The 23,801-nt window shown below is 38.4% G+C and overlaps 1 protein-coding gene across 1 annotated transcript in view; it reads right to left on the bottom strand.

Moving 5' to 3' along the window:
- Positions 1 to 4,042: 4,042 nt before the first annotated feature.
- Positions 4,043 to 23,801, bottom strand: part of LOC114251226 (uncharacterized) — a 35,364-nt gene continuing 15,605 nt past the window's right edge. Inside the window, exons 2-7 of the mRNA XM_089730366.1 lie at positions 20,096 to 20,179; positions 15,785 to 15,826; positions 15,363 to 15,569; positions 14,726 to 14,998; positions 5,573 to 14,372; positions 4,043 to 5,463 (exon numbers count right to left, since the gene is read on the bottom strand). Coding sequence (XP_089586492.1) covers positions 5,358 to 5,463; positions 5,573 to 14,372; positions 14,726 to 14,998; positions 15,363 to 15,569; positions 15,785 to 15,826; positions 20,096 to 20,165 — 9,498 coding nt within the window. The 5' untranslated portion in view covers positions 20,166 to 20,179 and the 3' untranslated portion in view covers positions 4,043 to 5,357. The remainder of the gene's footprint in view (positions 5,464 to 5,572; positions 14,373 to 14,725; positions 14,999 to 15,362; positions 15,570 to 15,784; positions 15,827 to 20,095; positions 20,180 to 23,801) is intronic.

Raw genomic sequence — 23,801 nt, 5'->3', positions numbered from 1 at the left:
TAGTCGACTAATGTTTGGTATAAATATAATTCCAGTGCTACTTGACTATTTGTAATTTAATAAAACAACAATAATCCAACGATTGCAGAAAGCTTAGACATGTCGTTTTGTCAAGTTTTTAATTGAAATTAAAAACAGGGTTCGTTCCATACATATGTTTTATGTGGATGCTGACTGCTGAGTAATGTACTGAAAAGGGCCACGTCGTATATGTCTTTCGTATGTTATAGCCGTAAGTAGACTGACTATTCGCTACGAGTATATTGATCTTATATGAATTTGAATGATAAATGTACATATTGAGAGACTTTTTTTTTTTTTTTCCACAGGAGAAAATCGCCGGATCCCCACCCGCGCGGCAGATGGGGTATGTGGGAGTTGAACCTCACTAAAAACTCCTGCCGCTCACAACCGGCGCCCTACCTCGGACCGGGCCGGAGCCCAGTCGGGGCTATTGAAACGGCGGGACAGGGTTGACGCAGAGCACATTACATCCATCCCACCGTCCCACGGACGCCGGACCGGTGGCCGCCAGCGACACGACCACCGGTTCCCTCGTTCAGCGGGCCGAGAGCCCGCTTTGATGGCGCCGCGTTACACCTTCCCCCAGAGCGGTCGGGGGAACGCGGTCTACCATCACCCGGCTTCCTATTGCTGGTGGGCGTGCAAAGCACGCCACCCCACGTCTGGGTCTCTCCCCGCACAAAACGGGTGGGACCCCTAGCTCTTAGGGGGCCAGGTCACGGATACGACCCCGGTCCCGACCCCCTGCTCGGCGGCGGCGGGTTTCTGCGTAGTGAGGAGAGCTTTCCCTCACTCGCCCCGCCGCCTCCTTCTGCGAGATGGTGCACTCGCAGAAGTCGAGCATAGCCTTCCATGACTCATCGCTGCCAAGCATCGACACCACGACGCCAGGCAGCGACAAGTCAGGTCCTATCTTTGCGACCAGGACACGGCGCTGCACCTCCCAAGCGGGGCAGACAGCGAGCGTATGCTCTGCCGTGTCCAGGTCGTGTCCACAATGGTGACACCTCGTCGTCGGCTCAGCCCCTATCCGGCGCAGGTACTTCCCGAAGCATCCGTGCCCGGTCAGCACCTGCACCAGACGAAAGGTGAGACGTCCTTCGCCACGATTCACCCAGTCATCAAAGACCGGATAAACCGCCTCGACGGTCCGTAGCCCCCACGTGGGGTTGGCCAATCGCCTCGACCACGACTCGAGCACGGACCGCCGAGAATGGGCCTTCCGCGCCCGCAGCTCACTTTCGGGGAGACGCGCTACGCCCCGAGCACGAAGTTCGCTGCGCCACCGATAGTCGGCAGCGAGTGACTCCGCCTCCAGCTCCCATGGCGGCGTCCCCGCCAACACACACGCCGCCTCGAAGGAGACGGTGCGATATCCGCGGATGACCCTGATGGCAACGGTGCGCTGCGGCCGGCGCAGGAACCGAGCCATTGTGGCCCGGTTGCGCGGCTCAGCCCATACAGGTGCACCGTACAGGGCCATCGATCGCACCACCCCGCGTAGAGGCGGCGCACAACCTGATCCGGTCCCCCAATATTCGGGAGCAGCCGGCTCAAAGAACCGGCCGTCCTCATCAATCGGGGACCAGCTCCGCAAAGTGAGCACGAAAAGCCCACCGGCTGTCCAACACGAGGCCGAGGTACTTCAACTGTACCCCGACCCCTATCCGGACGCCTCCAACCACGATGTGGGTGTCAACGGGTGGCGCCCTCCGCGGCCCGTGAAACCACAGAGCCTCGGATTTACTGAGCGCCACGTCGAGACCCAGCCTCCTTATCCTTCCGATGACGAGGGCCACTCCCGCTGTGGCGAGACGGGCAGACTCCCTATAATCATCCCCCCGGGCCACGACCAACGTGTCGTCCGCGTAACATATTGAGAGACTAGGAAAATTTAGAGCGAAATTAAAATGATTACAGTGCCTTTTTAAATGGGGAACATAAACAATAGAGCTAGTTAATTTTATTTCAATTAAAGTAATTTTTTGCAGTAAAAGTTGTTTAAAAAAAAAAGAAAACTTAGATATTTATCGAAGCGAAACAGGGAACGGATCATCTGAAGCGAAGCGGAAGAAGCGAATTGAGAATTTTAAAGTGTTCGTGAAGTGTTTTAAGTGTTCTAAGTGCTAATACAGTGTTAACTTATAATTCGGTAGAATTTTATTTATCCCGAACCCCAGCGCGTAACATTATTTTTCAGACCAAGTGGCGCTCAAGTGGTGTTCGGTATCTGCTTGTGCTTATCACTATAGGTGGGCCTAGAGCTCGTTTACGAATATTGAATCCAAAAAAATGTATGGCGATCTCGTGGTATGTGGAAAACATAAGCATTTTATTCTTTCTTTAAAGGCGCGCCGACGCGAAGTCTAGCACCAACTCTTTATCTGTTATTCTATGTACGCATTCACGGACGATTCTTAACGATGAGCGAATGTCTTGTAGGGAAAATTAAGCCCTCAACGTATGTACCTGTATATATAGGTTTTAATGTGGGTCACTCGCCGAGACTGCTGTTGGATGGCTCTCCGCGTCGCGAGAGAGCATCGACCCCACGCGTCAACTGATCTTAATTTTATAAATACGTGTAACGGGCCAATATTAATATTGATTCTACTATTATTTTTAGATCGTTCATGCATATCTATGCAAATAATGTGTATTAAACAAAGTGTGTGTTAAAATATACTATATTTAAAAAAAGAAGCTAATATTTTGAAGTTTTTAGTATTTTGCATGTAAGCTTAAATGGTACTAGAGTTTAAATTTTGAAATTGTGGTTCTATTGTAATATGTACTTCGAATTGACATAGATCCTTCAAGGTTTGAGATTTTGAGTAAAACTTTTTTCAAATGGTAATGGTATGAGGTTCTTCTTTTAAAAAATGTGCAACATTCGACTATCGACTTTCAGTTGTTTTTTTCATTTAGCTTAGACAATAAAGATGGATATGTACTTCGAAAATTCGAGTGATTTTTGAATACGAGTTCCAACGCGGAATTAATGTTGCAGAAACAGCTCGCAATATTAATGTTGCATTTGGAGAAGGGACTGCTAATGAAAACACCGTGCGATTTTGGTTTAAACGCTTTTGTGATAGAAATTTTGATGTGAAGAACAAACCACGTGAAAGACGCCCGCCCACACATGTGAATAACAATAATTTGAAAGAGATGGTGGAAGCCGATCCGAGCCAAACTACCCAGGAGTTAGCGGCATGGTTTAACGAATATGAAGTCGTCGTGGCTTAAAGGATAAGACGTCCAGTGCATTCGTGTTGAAGCGATGCACCAGTGTTAGAATCCCAAACGGGTACCAATTTTTCTAATGAAATACGTACTCAACAAATGTTCACGATCTATTCCAATTTCCCAATTTCATACTTTAACCCCTTTTTTTTGGTCAGGAGGAAATCGCCTGACTTCCGCCCTCCATCCCCAGTGGAGGATGGAAGTCAGGCGATTTCCTCCTGACGAGCGTGTGCTCCGCCGTGTCCAAGTCGCAACCACAATGGTGGCACTCTGCCGTCGACTCAGCTCCGATCCGGTGCAGGAACTCACCGAAGCAACCATGCCCAGTGAGCACCTGCGTGAGCCGGAAGTGAGGCGTCCTCTGTCACGATTCACCCAATTCACAAGAACCGGGCGAATCGCCTCGACGGTCCTACGACCAGCCGAAGGATCGGCCAGCCGTCTGGACCATGACTCCAGCACGGACCGCCGAGATTGAGCCCGCCGCGCTCTGACTACACTGGGTACTTTAACCCCTAATATTATTATTAGATTAGGTAGAACATAATAGAATTACTACAATTATTTGAATTACTTTGCGAAAGGAATATACATTTTCACTTGGTCGTACTATAATTGTTTGTATTCAATAATTATTATTATTAAGAAGAGGAATTTTAGAATGTAAATGGTTTACGCATAGGGAATAATTTATGTTTTTTAGCGGGATTAATGGAAGGGTTAAGCATGTGGGAGTGAGTGTGTTGTTTAAAGTATAAAAAAAATAACGTTTCATTTGAAATATTTTATTGTAAAAGTTTGTTTCCACAATTAAATGGTTATCTAAATGGTGGCATTTGTAAATTATAGAAACAATATTTATTTCAGTGTCCAATTTTTAGGAGTAGAAACCTAAACGCTTTGTCAATAATAATCTGACATTTATTCCCTATTGCTACTTGAAATAAATAAAAATGAAATATTCCTAAATTTTCAAATTATTGGAACACAGAAGAAGGTCTGTACGAATTAATGCGGCCACTTCTATTAGATTCTCACTATTAGAACAGCAAACACAAAAGCTATAAACTTTCGTACACATCTCGATCTGCATATATTTATAGATTAAAACTACCAGCACTTTATTATCAAAAGTTACAAAAAGATCTTACTCAAGTTCAATTGTATATTTTTATCTAAAAATGATTGAAAATTTGGCCACTGTCAGAGTGCTAGCAAATTTCTCCCACGGATTAAAGAAAACAAGAATAGTCACTTTCTTTAAATCGTGAAAGTTGTGGAAAAGTTCCGGCCAAAGCCAAAAGCGTCGACTGGAGCTTTTCAATTTGAATGCAAACGGCCTTTTAATACTAACATTACAATAGTCACTGGTCTCAAAACATGGCTTAAGTACTATACACCTAAAATATATAAATTATTACAAATTAAGTAAGGCATTTACAACATCAGGGATCCTTATTATTACTTTATATTTACGCGATACTAGATTTACGTTTGTAACATCGTGTAAAAACAAAGAGAATGACTAATCTTAAATCGGTAAAACAAATTAATTTACTTGTAATAAAAATGGTCAAGATTCCGGCGATCTTTCTGACCTGCGAAGCTTAATCGACTCAGTATATTCCATGGAGTTTAAATTTAAGCTTCGTTTTGGTCGAACTACGCGTTAATTGAAATTTATTGTCTAAATTCAATTTTGAAATTGTAAAATGCATAGTTACGATTCAACTTAGCACTATCGTTTGGCACTGACTTCTGCTAAAAAGATAAATAATAATTTAATAAATTAACCTTAAATGAAGACTCAAATATTCGTATCAATTTCGGTTCTCGAAATTATAAAATATTTTTAATCACAGTCATGATTGATCATATATAGAGTGCCATGTCACCTGAAAGTGTCACTGTTTATTTTTAACTCATTAATACTTATGACACGAAACCTTAAACTACTCCATCGGGATAAATGTATTGAGCATTATTCACGTGCATAGAAGAGTAGACGCATTTTTTTTTCTCACAAAGGTTTATTACCCTTGTGAAGGCTCTTTCGAGACAATTGGTAAAACGTCGAAAAATGTTCATCTTCGTCGTTTAGCTGAAACAGCTGCTGCTATCATTTGTCTTAGCATCGGCTCTGGAGTGCACGCTTTTGGATCGCATTTCATTTGACCGTCTCCGCCGCATCTGAAAAATGTATTAGATCGATTTGAACCTCCCATCTTTCATAACCTTAATATAATATAAATTTTATATTACTATATTTTGATCATGCTTGAGTAAATAATGAACTTACGTGCAGTGTAAACATGGGCCTGATGATGCTCGTACTACTTCTCCTACTTTATAAGTGTGTCCTTTTATTTGACATCCTCTTCTTTGAGCTGCGCCCTTATATGGGTGGGTAGGGAAATGAGGAGGTAATGTGGTTGTTGTTGTTGTAGTCGTGGTGGTTACATTGAGTGTAGTCGCCATCGATACAGGACACTCGTATCGGGGGCAGCAAAAACCTTGTATAGGTTCTTCGTGACATCCATGTATGGGTGGAGGACAGCTTTGTTGTAAGCAAATAATATCACTACGGAAGCAGAAGCAAAAATCACAGGGATCATCTCTAGGAATTTGTTGGGCTGATACATATACTTTGCCGCCGTAGCGACAAGTGCCAGGTCCGAATGCTTGGTCTTCTTCAACATAGTCTGGCTCTCCGCCATAACCGCTCGAGGCACTTGGAGGGAAATTACTTTCTTCTGGACCTGCGATTTCGTCAATAGGTGTTTCGCTGGTTATCGGTTTAGGCAGTTCAGTGGAAGGTGATTCACTGGGCTTAGTGTCAGGTTTTGTGAACTTCTCAAGAGCTTGTTCAGAAATGTCTGCGGTCTTCGTAGTTGAAGTTGGTATTAGATCTTGTTCATGAACAGCGTCTAAGGGTTTGCTCGATGTTGAACTGATTTTTTCTGGAGATTCCGTTGGTTCTTGTACAGTAGGAGTTGTTTCTTTTTTATAGATAAGTTCTGTCGTGGAAACACTACTTTGATCAAAATCTATGGTAGCTGTTGGCGTTTTATGACTATCGTCTACTGCACTTGATATTTCTGAAATCGAGGAAAGAGTCGTACTTTCTGGAATTTTGTACTGTGTCGATGTTTCCTCTGAATCCTTAGAAGAGTCCATTTCTGTAGGATGTTGTTCTTTGATAACCTCCTCATCCACCTTTTCTGGCGTTTTAGTTTCTTCATCAGTTTTTTCAGAAGCAGAAGTTGTTTCTTGTGTAGTGGAATAAATGGTGGACAATTCTGATTTTTGAGTATGTTCCTCTAATTCAACAACATATGGAGTTGTCTCCTGATCCTTTGGTTCAACATATGGTGGCTCAGTGGACTTTTCATATAGCTCCGGTATTAATTTATGTGTAGATACTTCCGTTATCAGTGGTGTTTCTGTGGTTGTGCTTACATGCTGAGTGTCATCTATATGAGTTGGGAGTATTTCGACTATTTCTGTAACTTGTTCTTTAGGAACTGCTGTTGTTTTTTCATATGTATCTCCTTCACGTAATGCTTCTGTGGTTTCTCTTATTGTTTCAGTTGTTACACGCTTTTCGTCGTCCTGCGAAGTACTTGTCGTAAACTTCTCTGACAATGAACTATCTGATAGTGATGGTTCTGTGACTTCGGTCTGAATTAATATTGGTTCAGTAGCTATTTCATCTTTAAGTGGTGATGAAGTCTTTGTTGTAGTATCTTCAGAGCCAGAAGTTTGTTCAACTGTTGTTTGAGTAAATTCTTTTTCTGGTAACTCATTGGCAATGCCAGGAGTTGTAATTTCAAGAGAAGTAGACGGAGATGATTTTGTTAAATCTTCCGTTATTATTTCTTGTGGTGCATATGTAGACGTTTTTAATTCAGGTAAATCAGTCTTAAAGTCCACGGGAGTTGTTTTTTCAGTTGAAACATGTTGATCATCAAGTATTGGAGAAATTGTTTGATCTTCAAAGTCTGAACTTTCTTTTGTCGGTGGTGTGGTTGATGGCAGTTCAGTCTTTTGTTCTTCAGGCAATGCGGATTTCGTTACATCTTCAATATCGGAACTTTGTTTTGGTGTTGTCGGTGTAATCAGCGATTCGGGTAATTTAGATTGATGGTCTAAGGTTGATACGTATTCAGTGGCAGTCTGCTCTGTTTCAGTTAAAGATGGTTTCGTTACTTCTTCTGTGATCTGAGTTTCTTTTAGAGGTGGTAAAGTTGTACTATGATCTTCAGGTAGTCTCGTATATGGTATGTGTTCAGTGACACTATTTTGTTCATCTGATAATGTTGATTTCGTGCTTTCGTCCTTACTGGAGATTTCTTTTATTCCTGTTGTTGTTATTGCGTCAGGTAATTCAGTTACTATGTTCATTGTATCTGGATGCTCTGAATCTATTTCTGGCTCCTTCATTAAGGTAGATTGAGTCTTATCCTCAGTGTCAGAAAGTTCTTGGTTTGGAAGAAGCGTTGAGATCTCCGGTAATTCAGTCACAACAACTGAAGGGACTGAATGATCTTCTTCATCTGGTAATGATGATTTTATTTCTTCTTCGTCTGGTATTTGAGTTGTTGCTTGTGATTCAGATAGGCCTGTCTGAATGTCTGTTAACGTTGTATGTTCTATAGGAACATTTTCATCAGACAAAGAAGCCTTTGTTATATCTTCAAACTCATCAGCTTGCTGTGGCGTCAGTGTCGTTTTTTGTGATTCAGGTAATCTAGTGAAACTAGTCGAGGTAGTAACAAACTCAGTCGTACCATTTTCTTCACCTGGTAAAGAAGATTTTGTTACTTCTTCCGAAACGTGGATTTCTTTTGGCGGAGTCAAAGTGGTGCCGAGAAGTTCAGGCGATTTAATGTCACTATCTGTGTGGTCCATAGAAACATTCTGTTCGTCAAGTAATGTAGATTTTGTAACATCATCATGTCCTGAGCCTTCTTCTTGAGGTAACAAATTATTTGCTTGTGATTCATCTGATTCTGTTTGATCATGAGTTAAATCAGGATTTTCAGTAGAATGTTTTTGTTTATCTGCCAATGTCGATTCTGTAAAATCTTCAAGGCCTGATTCCTTTTGAGGAGAGGAAGTTGTAGTTGGTAAGTCGTTGATTACATTTTGTCCTTCAGCTGGCAAAGTACTAGTGTCTAATTCATTAACAGTTGTTTCGACTTTGTTATACATTTCTGGTTGTTTGTTATCGTCTTCTCCTTCACCTTCAACATGTTTTTGGTCTCCTGGTGAGGTAGTTGGATATTTTTCTGAACTAGCGTCCAAAGATTCGTTGATTTCAGGAATACCAGTCACGTCTTCGTGTTTTTCTGTTGCATGTTTTTCAGCCGGTTCTGTTGTTATTTCATCCTGAGTGATCTCGGTTGCTTTTTGCGATACCGTTACAAGTGACATAGGTGTTACGGAGGACGGATATTCAGTATATTTATCGTGTTCCTTTTCATTATGAATTTCATCTGAAATCTCCGATGGTTGGGTTGGTTTATCTGTAAATTCGTATTGACTTGTACTTAGTTCTGGCGTTTGTGTTGGTTTATCCGTTTGTGATTCAAATTCTTTTTCGTCATCTTTCGTTTTAGTAGTTTCTGTTTCTGGTGTTTGTGTTGAAGATAAGGTCGTGGTGGTAGGTAAATGATCAAATTGAGTGGAATTTTCTGGTTCTTTTTCAGCAGAAGACGGATGTTCTTTTATAATCTCTTCTGGAATTGTCGGTTTTTCTTGCTCGATTGGATGTTTTTCTAAGCTTTGAGCTTGAGTTGTTTCCTCTGTTATATCCACGGGTGTTATAGTAAACTCTTCAATAGCTTCAGTGGAACCTTTTGTAATACCTGTGATCTCACCTGAATCTTTATCAGAAGATTCAGAGCTTGTGGTTGGTATTGTATCTGTGACTTCAGACACATTAGATAAGTCATCACTTTCACTGACAGCTGTTATTATAGAACTGGTTTCAGTAGTCTGGGTTTCTATTTTGTGATCAAATAGTGTTAATTCCTCCTCTTTTTCGGATACTGTTGTTAATTTACTAACTTTTTCAGTAGTTTCAATGAGAATTTCAGTTGAAATTTCATAATCTGGCCGAATAGTAGTTTTGGGTGTCTCAGTTGTCTTTAATTCATCAAATTCTGTAGAATGAGACAATGGACTTGGTGTTGTTATTTTAACTTGCTCTTCATATTCTGGCCGACTAGTTTCTTTAGTAGAATATATGGGGGCAATCGTTTTAGTAGTTTTTGGTGGCTGAGTTGTTTCTAATGCATCAAACACTGTAGAGTAAGTCTGTGAACTTGGTGATGTGATTGCTACTTGCTCTTCAGTTGACTTCATATCACCTTGTATGCTAGTTATGTCAGGAATTTCATCTTTAGCAAGTTCGGTAGTAATGTCCTTTGTATCAGCTGCAGTTGTTTCATATGTCTCGGGAATGTTAGTAGTTTCTTTTACTTCTTGTCCATAGTCAGCCGTGTAAACTGGAATATCAACGGGAATTTCACCAGGTGTAGATGAATGTATGTATGATGATGTAGTGGAAGAGTCTTCATATTTAGTGCTATCTACTGATTCGTTGTTTTCTTCAATATCATTTGTTATTCCCATAGAGGGTATTTCGGTAGTAACGATTGGTGATTTTTCAGCTTCTGTTACTGTTTTGTGTTCATCAGATACCGAAGTAGTACTTAAAATAGCACTATCAGTTGTTTGGTCTAAATCAGAAATGTCCGAGGTTTCTGCATTTTCTGGTAATTTAGAGTATGATGTTACAAATTCAGTGGTAGGCACATCTGTGGTTTTTTCATGTACTTCATGTTCACTAGGTAAATTAGTATTCAATTCTGTACTCGTGAGTACTGGTGAGCTTGTCGCTTTTTCGAATTCTGTTTTAACTGGGGCCTTTACGTCTTCGTCTGATTCTGTAGCGTCAGTTGCAGGTGTTTCAGCCTCAAATGTTTTTTGTGTTGTTTCTGGATATTCTGTCAACTTTGTCGATACTGGAATAGCTGTTGTTATTTCTTGATCCTGTACAACTGTTTCACTAGTGGACTCACCAGTTTTAGATTCCTCAATTAGAACAGGTACATTGGAAACTTCAGCTGTGTCAGTAACGTATTCTAGTTTTATAGTTGTTACAGGTTTTTCTGTTGTATCGGTTTTTGATGGAACAATTTCATCATTTGGAGATTTCGTTTGGACATCGGTGTATTCGCTATCCTCAGAAACTGAAATCGTGGATGAAGATTTAAGCCCTTCTGTAGTGGTTTCATCTGTAATTTTTACTGAAGTTCCTTGTGGAGACATTTCTTCTCCTATTTTTTCTTCAGAATCAGTTGATACCGAAGATTCTGTTGAATCTGGCAGCTCTTGTGTTAAAGTAATTCCTGTTCCAATTCCAGTTACGACTGGTGCCTCAGTAACAGGTCCAGGTGTTGCAGCTGTCTTTTCGGATGTTTCATGGTCTACAATAATCTCTGGTGTAGTTTCATAAGGAGTGTGCTCTGAAGATTTTGGAACGTCCTTGACATCGCTGCAAGTCGATCCTTCACATAGAGGGGGAATATTTTCATCGATATTAGTATCCTTTCTTCTACAGGATTCATCCAAGCATTCAATAGGAATATCTAGCTCTTTACAATTTTCACCTTGACACTTTTCTGTTTTTTGTTTCTCTGGGATTGCAATATTTTCACCACATTCGCTTGTAGAACAATCTTTTTTATTATTAGTGTCTTCAGGAACCTTATTGTCTTTACAGATTTCACCATTTTCACAAAGAGCTTCTTCATTTATTTTTGATGGAGCGTCACAATGACTACCTTCACAGGGAATTTCGGGAGGAACTTGGATAGTTGGTAATTGACACGCACCGTTTGCGCACGCTTCTTCCGCAGTTTTGCAAGGCTTGCCTGAACACAGTACTGAATGATCCGCTGATGGAATATTTATTGGCTCATCAACCAAGGCAGAGCAACCATTGGGTCCACATTTATTTTTCTCTGTAGAGGTCGTGTCACCGCATTCACTACCACTACAAATAATTTGTGGAATATCTGAATGAGGCTTTTCTTCTTTTACTTCACATTGGTCACCGCGGCATTCAAAGGACGGTTGTGCTTCTGTAGAAGTTACATGAACGAGAGGTACAACAGGGGGCATAGTTTCTCTAGATTGATCGCACACGTATGTTGGACAGCAAGAATCTGGCGAGTCATAAGTGGGTTGACAATTATCCATATATTCTGGAGGTGAACTACAGATTATTGGATCACATTTGATTATGCTGCTCAAGCACTTGCAATTTGAATGGCACTTGTTTGTTTTTGGTACAGAGCTTCCATTCTTATAAGTTATACTATTTAATAGGCAATCACCTTCTCCGGGTATACGTCCAACGAATATGTTATTATTTTCATCTATTTCATTTTCAATTTGATTAATTGTGGTTGTTTCTACCTTGTCTGAATATATAGTACTTTCAGTGGTAGAAGCTGGCAAATGTCCTAGATCATCGATGCTGGCTTCTGTGGAAGTAGGTGCTTTTTGCAACTCAGATGATGTAGTAGAAATGTCTTTGTTTTTGTCATCAGAATCAATTTCTGTATTTTCAATTGTGGGTCTCAACGTAGAAACATCAATATCTATATCGTTAATAGTAGATGGCGTAATAGACAAATCAACATGTTCGGTAACTTTAGACGCTACATCAGGAATAATATTTTCAGTGGTAGGCGCGTAATGATTTTCCTCAGTCACTCTTGCAATCTCTGTTGACGAATCGGGCATTTGAGTTGCAGTGGATTCAACAATGCCTTCAGTTGATTGATCTAGTTCTGATTCTTTAAAAGGCGTAACTACCTCGTAAGTAGGTGTCTCAGATTTTTCTTCTTCAAAAGTGCCGCTGGGTATGGTATTTAGTCCTTTGTCAGGCTCAGTCGTTGATTCAATGTCTTTAGAAGTTACCACAGTAGTGCTTTGCGTATTTAATTGTGGTTTTGTAATGTCTTTTTCAGTTAATTGATCATTTATTATGTGATCATCCGGAACAGCTGTACTAGATTTTTCTATTTCTTCTAAGAATGGAGCGCTTGGCGTACTTCCTATACCATCAAGAGGGACTGAAGAACTTTGCTGTTTATCCGCAAAAGTGGTATCAATATCGTCCTTGAAACTTGATTCTGTTGTGATTGACATTTCTTCGTCTTCGAATTTCAAATCATCGTCTGTTTTTTTACTAGTTTCTGGTAATATGTCAGGCACCGTAGTGAATTTACTTAAATCATCAATCAGAGGTGTTTTTTCAGTTTTATGTTTCTCAGCTTCATTTTCTTGGGAAACAATACCAGTTTCTTGATCACTTTGCGAAGTAGTTCCTAAGTCAGACGAAATAGTTGTATGATGCATGATACTTGATGTCGCCGATTCTGTAGTTAATTCGGCATTGGTAATCTCTTTGTCGTCTTGGGTGGGTATCAAAGTTGATGTAATATGACCCGGTTCTGGTTTTTTATAATCGGGTATTTCTGAAATATCGTCACCAGTAATGTGTTTATGTGATTCTGTTGTTATATCAAATTTCTCATTCAATGTTACAGTGCCAATGCTTGGCGCAACAGTAGAATATTCTGATTCGGACGTTTCTCTTGTTAATGTTGTCGTTTCAGTTTTAATTTCTTCTTGATCTTCAGTAGGAATACGTTGATCCAACCCAACAATTTCTTTTTCAGATGCTTCTGTCGTCGAATATGATTCGTCTGCTATAGATGTGGTCTCTTTATCACCCGAAATAGGTAGTACTCCAAGATCTTGAAGAGGTACCTTTTCTGTAGATTCAACGAAATTAATGTCTTTTTCATCTTTTATTTGTGTACCTTCCTCTGGCAGCACACTTGGTGTTGAAGTTTGAGTGGTTTCCTTTTTATCTAGACCATCAGTAATTAAATGTTCTTCCTGGCTTAGCGTGCTTAATTTTTCAATATCCTCCAAGAATGGTGTGCTAGACGTGTGTGCATTCGAAACAGATGCTTCTTGTTCTGACACACCCGTATAAACATCCTTTTCTCTGTACGATTCGGTTGTCATCATTTCAGTTTCTTCAAAGAATGGACTACTTGTGATATTTGTTGTTAGTAGATCCACCTTCTCACTTTCAGTTGTTTCTTTGAGATTGTCTTCAATATTCGTTGTTTCTTTTTCTGCCACAGTAGGCATGGTTACTAAAGAGGAAACATCTTTTTCTAAAGGAATGGTTTCTTTTTGAATTACTTTTTCAGTGCTGTATCCTTCGGTCGGCTTAATTTTAACATCTGTATCTGTAGATGTTAATGTCGTCGCCACACTTGGATCTGTTTCATAAGATTCAGTGATTACGTTTATGGCATCGATGGGTTCAACATTTCCAATTGTGGTTTCTTCTAAAATGTTGGAATCGGTGACGCTATTGTATTCTTTTTGTACAGGCGTTGTTTGTTTAATTTCAACATTTTCTGTGATGGGTGATTTAGTTTTATCGATGATCTCAGTGGTCGTACTCATTTGGTATTCTTCTTGAGAGTTTTCTGTTGTTAAATGAGTGTCACCACTACCTTCAGTTACAAATTCTAACGGAGAAGGTTCAGTGTATGGGAAATTGTCAGTTTCTTTTCTATATCCACTGCCCTCGGCACTAACTCTTCTAGATGGTAATGTTGTAAAATCTTCTGATATTGGTTCAGTTGTAAAATCATTAACTTCGGTGCTTAATTCATCGCCTTCGCAAATATACGTATCTGGGCAGCATTGACCTTCACGTGGGGCTAATGAAGTACAGTTTTTACCTTCGTTCTCCATTGGCGTACCACATTCTTGAACTACACAGACAATATCTCCTTTCATACAATAACAATGCTCACAAGCTTTTTCTGTTTTGATTAAAGCTCCGTCCACAAATATCTTGTCGTCGTGGACACAGCTTTGTGACGCCTGAGTAACAGGTGCGATCGTTGTCGTGGTTAACAGGAAACCGGGTGTTGGTCTGACCGTTGTAGACATGTCGTCTAAGAGAGGTATTTCGTCTTCTGGGTGATCTGAAATCAAATTAAATCATTAAATAAACCTAAGAAATTCCTTCGATGGGTGATAGGTAGGTAAATAAGTATGTATTGTGTGGTGTTGATTTGATTTTGAGTCCATTATTATTGATTGATGTACCGTTTAGCTATTTAAAGTTATCTTGAATAAATTTGAAATGTTGATAAATTTTGATAATAAAAGAATATATGAACTAGTTAGTCATTTAAATGAGCGACAAAATATTTCATTATCAAAAGACTCTGAATATTATTTATTCCCAATATTATTGTTGTCCGTAGGTGTTGTTGAGTGATCTTTATGAAATGGATGCTTTCTAAGATAATTAATTATTCAATTCCAGTATTACCGCACGAATATCGAACTGGACAGCAGACATCTTTATGGTAAATGGGAGTACAGCCGTCGACGTGTAAAGTACACTCTTGCATCACACAGGTCGTCATATTGCGAATACAGTAGCAATGTTCGCAGGGTTTGTTCGGGGTAGGCGGCACCTTAGAGCCCTCTGGGAAATATCTTCCATTGATACTACAGCCATATCTATCATATTTTCCAACTCCAGTTCCTCCGTACTCAGCTGGCGACGAGGTCGACGTAGAAGTGAGTAGATCAACTGGAACTTTAGAAAAAAATATTAATATAAGTAACTTTTTCCCTACCTATTCTGTGGTAGCCTAAGGGGCTATTCTAGCTACGGGCGAATGGGAATTAATATTCCATTCAAACAATAGTACGGGGTGTTGAGACACCGGCCAGAGTAGATGCATATAATTTATCGTTTTAGTGAGTTTATATTGAACAATTGCGTGAACACGCAAATTTACAACTGGCGCTTTAGTTGAGCAACTATTATCGTCTAAAATTACCAGCATCATTTTCTGTCTTCGTTTTTGTATTTTGGTAGCATTTTAAATTACGTGGTTTAGTTACATGGTTTATCTTTTCATCTACACAAGAATAGATAGCTTTAGTCTATAGCTTACCATCTGGGCATGTCACAATTGGACAGCACTGGTCCGCGCGCTTCTCGACGGTGCAGTCCTGGCCAATCGGCTTAGTAAACGGACACACACGGAGATAGCACATGAGCATCCGGTTATGACAAGTGCAGTTTAAGCAGGGTTCGTTGGTCATGATGCGATCACCTTCGCCGTAATGTTGAAAGTTGTAATAACAACCTTCGGGTGCTCCTGGAATCATTGCCATCGAATTAGAATAAGTTGAGGTTGTTGCCTTAGAAATAAATATTACGAAGAAAGTTATAATGGTTCATCTTTATGACTAACAGAATCTAGTAACCCGAGGATACCAAAACAAACATATTTTAAAAGAATTACTAATATCGTTATTGTTATTAATAATTCCAAACTAAAATATTTTCATATAACGGTGTAAATACACTCACCATCATAAAGATCAAGTGCTGTGTGATTGCTTGCTGTGGGTGCTGTAACAAAAACATTTCGTGATTATTAGTTTTATGTGGTATGCTTAGTAAAACTTTATTGGATTATGATTTAGTTATGATTATTAAATTGATGCCTACTATGCTAAAAATGGACAATGCTTTTTTTTAATAAAAACATTTTATAGGGTGGGCCCGAGTAATTATGATTAGTATACACCATTCGCAATTTCATTTTTTTTGTACTTTTTTTTATAGTTGATTGTATACAAAGAATTAAGCACCAAAGATAGAGCGATAGAAAATTCTAACGGAGAAGATTATAGGGTATTATAACAAACAAAAAAATATATAACATAAATCTATTATAGTGGAATGTAATCGAATACATACATAGTATTTGATTTGATGTAACATAAATTGTAAAGTCATGGATAACGTATTCAAGTTCAAGTTCAAGTCAACCAAAGCATGATTACGCAGTATAGAACTACGTAATATCAGTTAAAAGTACTTTTTTCTATTGTCAAATTGGTCTTTATGATGTAACGAGTACTTAAAATCATTGAGTTTTGATTGCGCGAAAAAATAATTTTAGAAACGACGATACAAGATCTTTATTGAATTATTGATTACGTACCAAAATTATCAAATGAAATCCATTATTGTGGTATATACATAAATAATATGGATTTATTATTGATTGATTCATGGCCCTCTTTAGGTGTATGACCATTAATCAATTGCATTTTATTTAAATGAAGGTTTAAATTCAGACTATTTACGACTTTCTTATCGCATGACTTCATGCAGCAAGTACAGTTGACGCGTGCAAAATATGTTCCGCTTACACTTCAGGCTTAATATACTTCAATTACTTTCAATGCCAAATCTCGATACACATACATACACACACAATACAAATAATGTAGAAATGAACTGTTGAAGACTAATTTGGATTTCAATACGGCTCGTGGCCTAAAGGATAAGACGTCCGGTGTATTCGTGTTGAGCGATGCACCGGTGTTCGAATCTCAGGTGGGTACCAATTTTTCTAATGAAATACGTAGGTACTCAACAAATGTTCACGATTGACTTTCACGGTGAAGGAATAACATCGTGTTATAAAAATAAAACCCGCAAAATTTAAATTAGCGTAATTACTAATGGTAGGACCTCTTGTGAGTCCGCGCGGCTAAGTACCAACACCCTGCCTGTTTCTGCCGTGAAGCAGTAATGCGTGTCGACTTGAAGGGTGGGGCAGCCGTTGTAATTATACTTGAGACCTTAGAACTTATATCTCAAGGTGGGTGGCGCATTTACGTTGTCGATGTCAATGGGCTCCAGTAACTACTTAACACCAGGTGGGCTGTGAGCTCATCCACCAATGTAAGCAAAAAAAAAAATAGAGCAGAAATTAAAAGGTCTCATGCGATGCAAACACTATTTGCACTTATTCGTTGTTAAAAAATACATAGATCTATCCCAACTTAAAAGCTTAGAGTTCTGAGAACATTTAACTGCAGCTTTTATGGTTTGCCTTATTAAGCACGACACAGCTGCGCAGGATATTAGCCACAAAACGTCCGAGAGCCGCGATCGGTCATCGTCTCGATACTTAAAGTCATTTTGTATATCCGTTTTACTACGTATAATTACTGAAGTCAAGCGGCGAGGCGACAAAGCTGTAATTAAACTAACGGAGTGCGCGTCGTTAACATCGGAACTGCGGCTTTTACACACGATTTGATGCTTAATGTAAAAGTCCTATGTAAATGATGTTCGCAATACGCAACGTTTGGTAGATTCATCTCGCTACCGTATGCTCGTTACGCGAAGGCTTAAATTATCAAGTTGATTAATCAAAGGATAGCTAATTTGATGTTTGCTACGGAATGGATATTAAAAAGAGCTTTGAATCGGAGCTTTGAATTAAGTTTAACCTCAAAAGCATGAACAGTTAAGTGATAATTTTTTTCGTTTTTAATTTAAAACTGATTGCACATAGTAAAGCTGTGCGTCTGTGTCAGTTTAAGCTTATCACAGAATGGCGGCACCGTTAGGGCGCAAGTCTTCGAGCCGCTATATATGGTGAGAGCACGGTGGCGCCGCTCGGCACATCGTCCACCTAACGGTCACCAGGAATGTTGTTAGCATCCAGTTTTTGTCATACTTGATTACCATTATAGTATTATTAAAATTTTAAAATTGAATAAAGAAAGTAACGCACCATTAACTATTTGATTATCATAAAGTAAAAGCTATTAAAACTAACACTTTTTAATTGTTCGTCAAACAATATTAGATTTGAATAAATAAATAAAAAAGTCGAATAGGCTACTTCCACCTGAATAAGAGTTGACGTCAGTAGAACGATGCTGTCGAAATTCCTAAATGCTCACGTGAATAATAAATGCCGACCGATACCTCTGTTCACAGTACGTGACGTAGCATTAGTAATTCCCTTGATACCTAATGAATCGCTTTTACGTATAAGTGTGACGTTATAAATGGATTTGCACGAACAAAAAACTACTTAATGCAAAATCGTGCGCTTAGGAACATGGAGCAAAGCAATCGAAACGAGGAGCCAGCATGAATTTAAAATCTGCACTACATTAATATGGATTGTTGTTTCAATGAATGAATGTCGCCGTGTTCGCCATGCTCGATGAAGTTCACACGGGTAGACCTAAACATTGTAGGCCTCATTTAAATATACTTCCTATGTATAACATAAATTCTATACGAATTCGTTGAAGTAACCGTGCACCGTGTACTTATTCTGGACAAACGAAAATAACTTTATCTAATATTATGCAGCGCCAAACAGATACGCAGAGCAGACCTTTCTACTGTTATTCGCGATGAGTATGCACGTGGAACACAACTCAGTGCATCCGCTGCAAGCTCCCCGCTATATGAGGGAGACATTTGATTTCGAACACAAATACCATATCAGACTTCGTGTTTGCACACTTTAGTTTCACACAGATCTTCGTTAACATCATAGTCTAAATTTTATAGACCAACTCCAATGAAGCGTGTGAAAATATTCAATCAATTCATGACGATTGATGCGTTTTAACATGCGTTTTACATTGATAAAATAGTTTTGATTTATAGCATTGCCTAATATAAAATATATTCTATAATAAAACGGTGCATCGAATTTGTTTATATTTTTATTGCCAAGAGATCAATGCCCGATCAATATGAAATTTATTGTATTATTCAAAACGTAGATGTTATAAATGTCTTATCTGAAGTATAATGAATAGGTTAAAGAATCATTTAGTATTTTGACCTTGTTACTAAACAATGTGGAATTTATATAAATGTGGCTATTAAAGATAGAAGGAAAAACTAGTTTGCATTTCGATGGAGTGAATTGCAAAAAAATATGTAACAAATAAATATAAAAACAAGTTTAATGGATATTTAAAAATTAGTTATATAAATATTTAACATTATAGATGGCAATTACGACTTTTTTCATCTAAGCTCCTCGTTAGTAGTTTAACTATGCATAAATTTGTACACACTATTTCAAATTATTAACCGAATTACATTATATACAGTGTTCAAATTACCATTTTGATACACTCAGTATTCAATTATTATTATTTCTGATTGTTTCAACTTTCACTTTGGTGCTATCGAAGATATTTTCATTTGCGGCCCACTTGAACGTCAGTGGCCATCGTCACAGGTGGACATCGACTATACCAGATACGCATACAAATACATACCATAGGCTTCTGCATGGGCATTATCTCAGAGTCCATTTTAGGTAGGAACATGAAGTTTTTATAATAATGTTTAGTATAAATAGGTCAAAATGTCGGAGCCCACAGCCACCAGAAAGTAAAGGGCATCGCTCACCTAAATATATTTGATCGAAAGTATATTTGCATTTTTATGATTACTTTCCTACCCTTAAAACCTCACGCTTTAGTGGTATGACTAGTTCGATGCGTGTTGACTCTTAACAGTTCTCTATCTGATTTTTTTTTTATTCCTACCTAAGCTGATAGCCTTGAGAGGCTATTTCAGCGTAACCTTAACTAGTAGATGAGCTCACGGGGCTCAAACCTGACGACGTGGCTAACACGAACCCTACCAAAAGCCATGCTTCGCAGAATCTACCACCGGATCGGAAACGCGATCCACTGAGAAGATCCGGCGAGAAACTCAGTGGGCTGTGTCTATGGGTTAATTTACTCGTCGAGCCCTTCGTCGCAAGCGCCGGGTTCGACGAGACCGATGACCGGTATCGGATATAGTAAATGGCTTTGAAGGTATACTCACCGGCTGCCGAACGCGCGATGCACGCGGCCAGCGCGAGCAGCGCTCCCGCCGCGCGCCTCCTCCGATCCATCTGACCCCTTCCGTCTGCAACAATCACACAATCGAATCAATTACCCTCGCTCGATCGTCGCACTGACTCATCACTCTGCTACGGACTTCCACTCTATCAATAAAGCCGCAGGGGTCTTATTCGTCATTCAATTATATCGTGTGCCAAAACTTAAGCAGTATTTCCGTGAAAGCCCATTGAATAGTTTTATTGATAACAACAGTTAATAAGCAAAAGTACAAGGCGTCCTAGTGAAACGTATCGCCAAATAAAGAAAACAGAATAAAAACTCGAATTGACATTAAATTCAACCTTGTTAATTTTTTTTTCATATTATAGAAACTATAGGTACATCTTATCCTATTCCATTTAAATAAATCAGAACTTTCAAAGATGAGGTTCGAAGATAACATAATTGAGTTAAGAGCTAGATTTTAAGTTATACATTTGCTGTTCCGTTTTTAAATAAATTAAAATTAGTTAATCTTGTTTTGCCTTTTAACGAGATACTAATATTTCATTAGTGCCACTCTAGCGATGTATAGCAGGTTCTATAAAATAGAAAAATCAGTGAAAGAGGATTTCAAATTATAACAGAGTGGTTCCTTAAAGACGTCTTTCATCACGGCCCAAATTACGATTTATTAATTTAACAGAAACAATATTCTATTGTTAAACATATGTATGTTGTAGAGTTGGGTATATCAGAGCCTGTGGGGTTAAAAGGACTACTCTACATTCGTGCTACGAACACAAGAGTCTGTGAGCCGTGCTTGAGTGGGAATGGCGAGAGACATGTCAATGTCTGGATGAATGCCTTTACAACTTGCATCGTTGCGAGCACCACGCGTTATGTTACTACTTTAAAAAATATTCTCAGCACAACTAATCTCGTCCAACAAAAAAAGATGTGTGGTGTCGTGGGACACCGGACAGGAACGAAGTTTCTTATTATAAAAATATTAATTTTAGGTTCTATTCGAGGTATAAAGAATATAATTATTCGGGTATGCATTTATTATTACTATTTTTTTTATTGATAAAAATAACTTTGTAAAGTAGTTTTTTATTTATAAACTTTATTTTATTCACAATGATTTATAAAAAAATACAAAATAATAATATACAAAGAAGCAGCTATTTATATGATTAATAATAATAACCGTCATCACGTAGACTATACAATAGACACTGTATAGCCATCATACTAAGACTATACATATATAATAAAAATCTTACGTTACGGACGTTTTTTCCCGGTTAGGGTACCCCTCCGCATCGTCCCATAAGGAACTTCGTTCCAAAAAAAGTACTTAAGTATATTCTTCATTGTAAAGCGTTATCGATGTTTAAACTGAATCATTTCCTGTTATAGAACTTGTCATGAATAGTCATTGGTTACGAGAGGGGTAGCTATCAGCGAAACAGGCTCCGGCAGCACGTAGCAATGGCGTAGGAACGCGGAAACGTGAGGTTCGCGCAAAAATTTACCCATTAACCTTTGAGTGAATAGGTAGTTTAACTGTCCATTCAGTGGCTGGCACGCCAAACATTCAAAACAATGTTAGGGCTTTCAATGAAGTAGTACTTCAAGAAACCGTTGCTAGTATTATTCATGACCGCAAGCAAGAGCGACAAATTGTTTACTTTGTCCCTTCTGCTTTTTAACGTTTAATCGTAAAGAGCATATTTTTATATTGCGAATCTAAAAAAAAAAGATTTCGAAAACTCTCAGAGCGCTCTCTCACAGTAAATAAAAAACCTTAATTGATTTTCAGTTAATTAAAATACCATCAACTACATACTTACTACATTAAATTTATAGTTCAAATAAATAGGCTACTTTTATGTATGTAAGTTCGATCATAACGGTGCACTATCCACAGTTAAAATCTTAATGGCCACCATTCAATTACATTTCTCCATCGTAATAAAATTACTATCAGCTAGAATTGTTATCATTAAAATATATTTCGAGCAAAGTAAGCGGGCATGTGACATGTAAATTACATGACCATTACTAAATGGTTTTATTATACATTAGTATGATACGAATTAATAAGTATAATTAGCCCGGGTTCTACGATGTAGCTGGAAAAGTCACCGTGGGAATTTGCTTATGTCCAATACTTGTTCTGCATAAAGCAGAGCTGATGTATGCAGTTTATAGCAGAGCTAGATGTATTTCACTTTTACCTCAGTTATGAGCACGTTTCAACGTAATTGACTCGTCTTACATCATATCAGTAACAAACCATTCAATATAATAATTAAATACTCGATTTAGTAAGAAAGAATACAATTCAAACTATTCTATTTTCATGCGCGATACCTATTTCTTTCGCGGAGGAATAATGTGTTTCGATTTGAAGCGTGGGACAGTTGTTTTACAATTGAGACTTAGACCTCAAGTTGGGCTCAAGATGGACCGGTAGTTCATTCACCCGTAAATGCAATAAAAAAAATATATTTCAAAATATCCCTGATAATATTTTCTTCGGTTTTCTCAAGTCGCGAACATAATAAAGATCCCTGACGAAATATAGGTTTTCGCAAATAATAAAAGACTGAATTATATTGACGCGTGTGCGTTTATTATATTGAGAGAGATCCCTCCGTCTAGACGATTTCTGCGAGTCACCTTCGTGAGGAGGGTGAGGGCGCAGAGTATTCGCCACTATTTGTTTATTTACCTCACTAAATTGCCACGCATTTCTAACGTTATCTACCTAAGATTAAATATATACTTTATTGGTTGTATTTATTGCTCAATAAATTTAATTGATTGAATACTTTTGCTGTCTAAACTGTAGTTGTAACTAATAAAAACGAAAACGATAACAAAGACCTACATACATATCATAATAAAATGATTTCATTGAGGGGAGCTGAGATATTTTTGATGATCACAATGGCAGCCCAGTTCTCAAGCTTAATTTAACATACCGTTTGTTCCAACGGAACGATGTCTAAAGTAACAGTATTACTGTTGAATAAACCTGAATTCGAAGTAAATTTGAATTTACATACGATAAAGATATTAATTTGATTCTCGTCTCTCGAAACGTCTCTGGCCTAATAATACGTCTTGATGGATATGTGGAACGGTGTAACCGTACATTAAATTGACCCTAGGTCATTTAAAAAAATGTATCTAATATTTTAATATTTTTATGAAAAACTAAAATATATAGACTAAAATAAAATATACATATGTATATATACGTATAGCTTTTTCCAAAATTCTTGTATACTTTAAGGCTAATTACTGAAAGAATTTATCTTGGAAATACTACATACTTATTTTATCTGTGATTTTTTTGTTATATATTTATGTGATTATTTTTATCTATTACATACTATTTTTTACGTGCTTTTAGCATAGAAGTCACGAATGACTTCCGAATAAACGGCGCAATAAAACAAATCTTCAAAATTTGCGTATCCACATCGGGAAAGATATAGTCAATATATTAAAAGGGCTTATTGTTTGTACATATATTATCGAATCGATGCAGGTGAGTGGCCGCCCCGACGTAGCGGCATGTCCGCGACTGAGATGTTGCCCAACACTTTGGAACATTGCAACCGCAACGAACATTGACACCGATTTCTTGAACATCGGGTGTCTAATGTGTTATTATCGTACATTTAAAT

Source organism: Bombyx mandarina, chromosome 10 (assembly GCF_030267445.1).
Source record: "Bombyx mandarina strain Sakado chromosome 10, ASM3026744v2".
NCBI lineage: Eukaryota > Metazoa > Arthropoda > Insecta > Lepidoptera > Bombycidae > Bombyx > Bombyx mandarina.
Note: the sequence above shows the minus strand (reverse complement) of the source record. Positions and strands in the feature narration are given on the sequence as shown.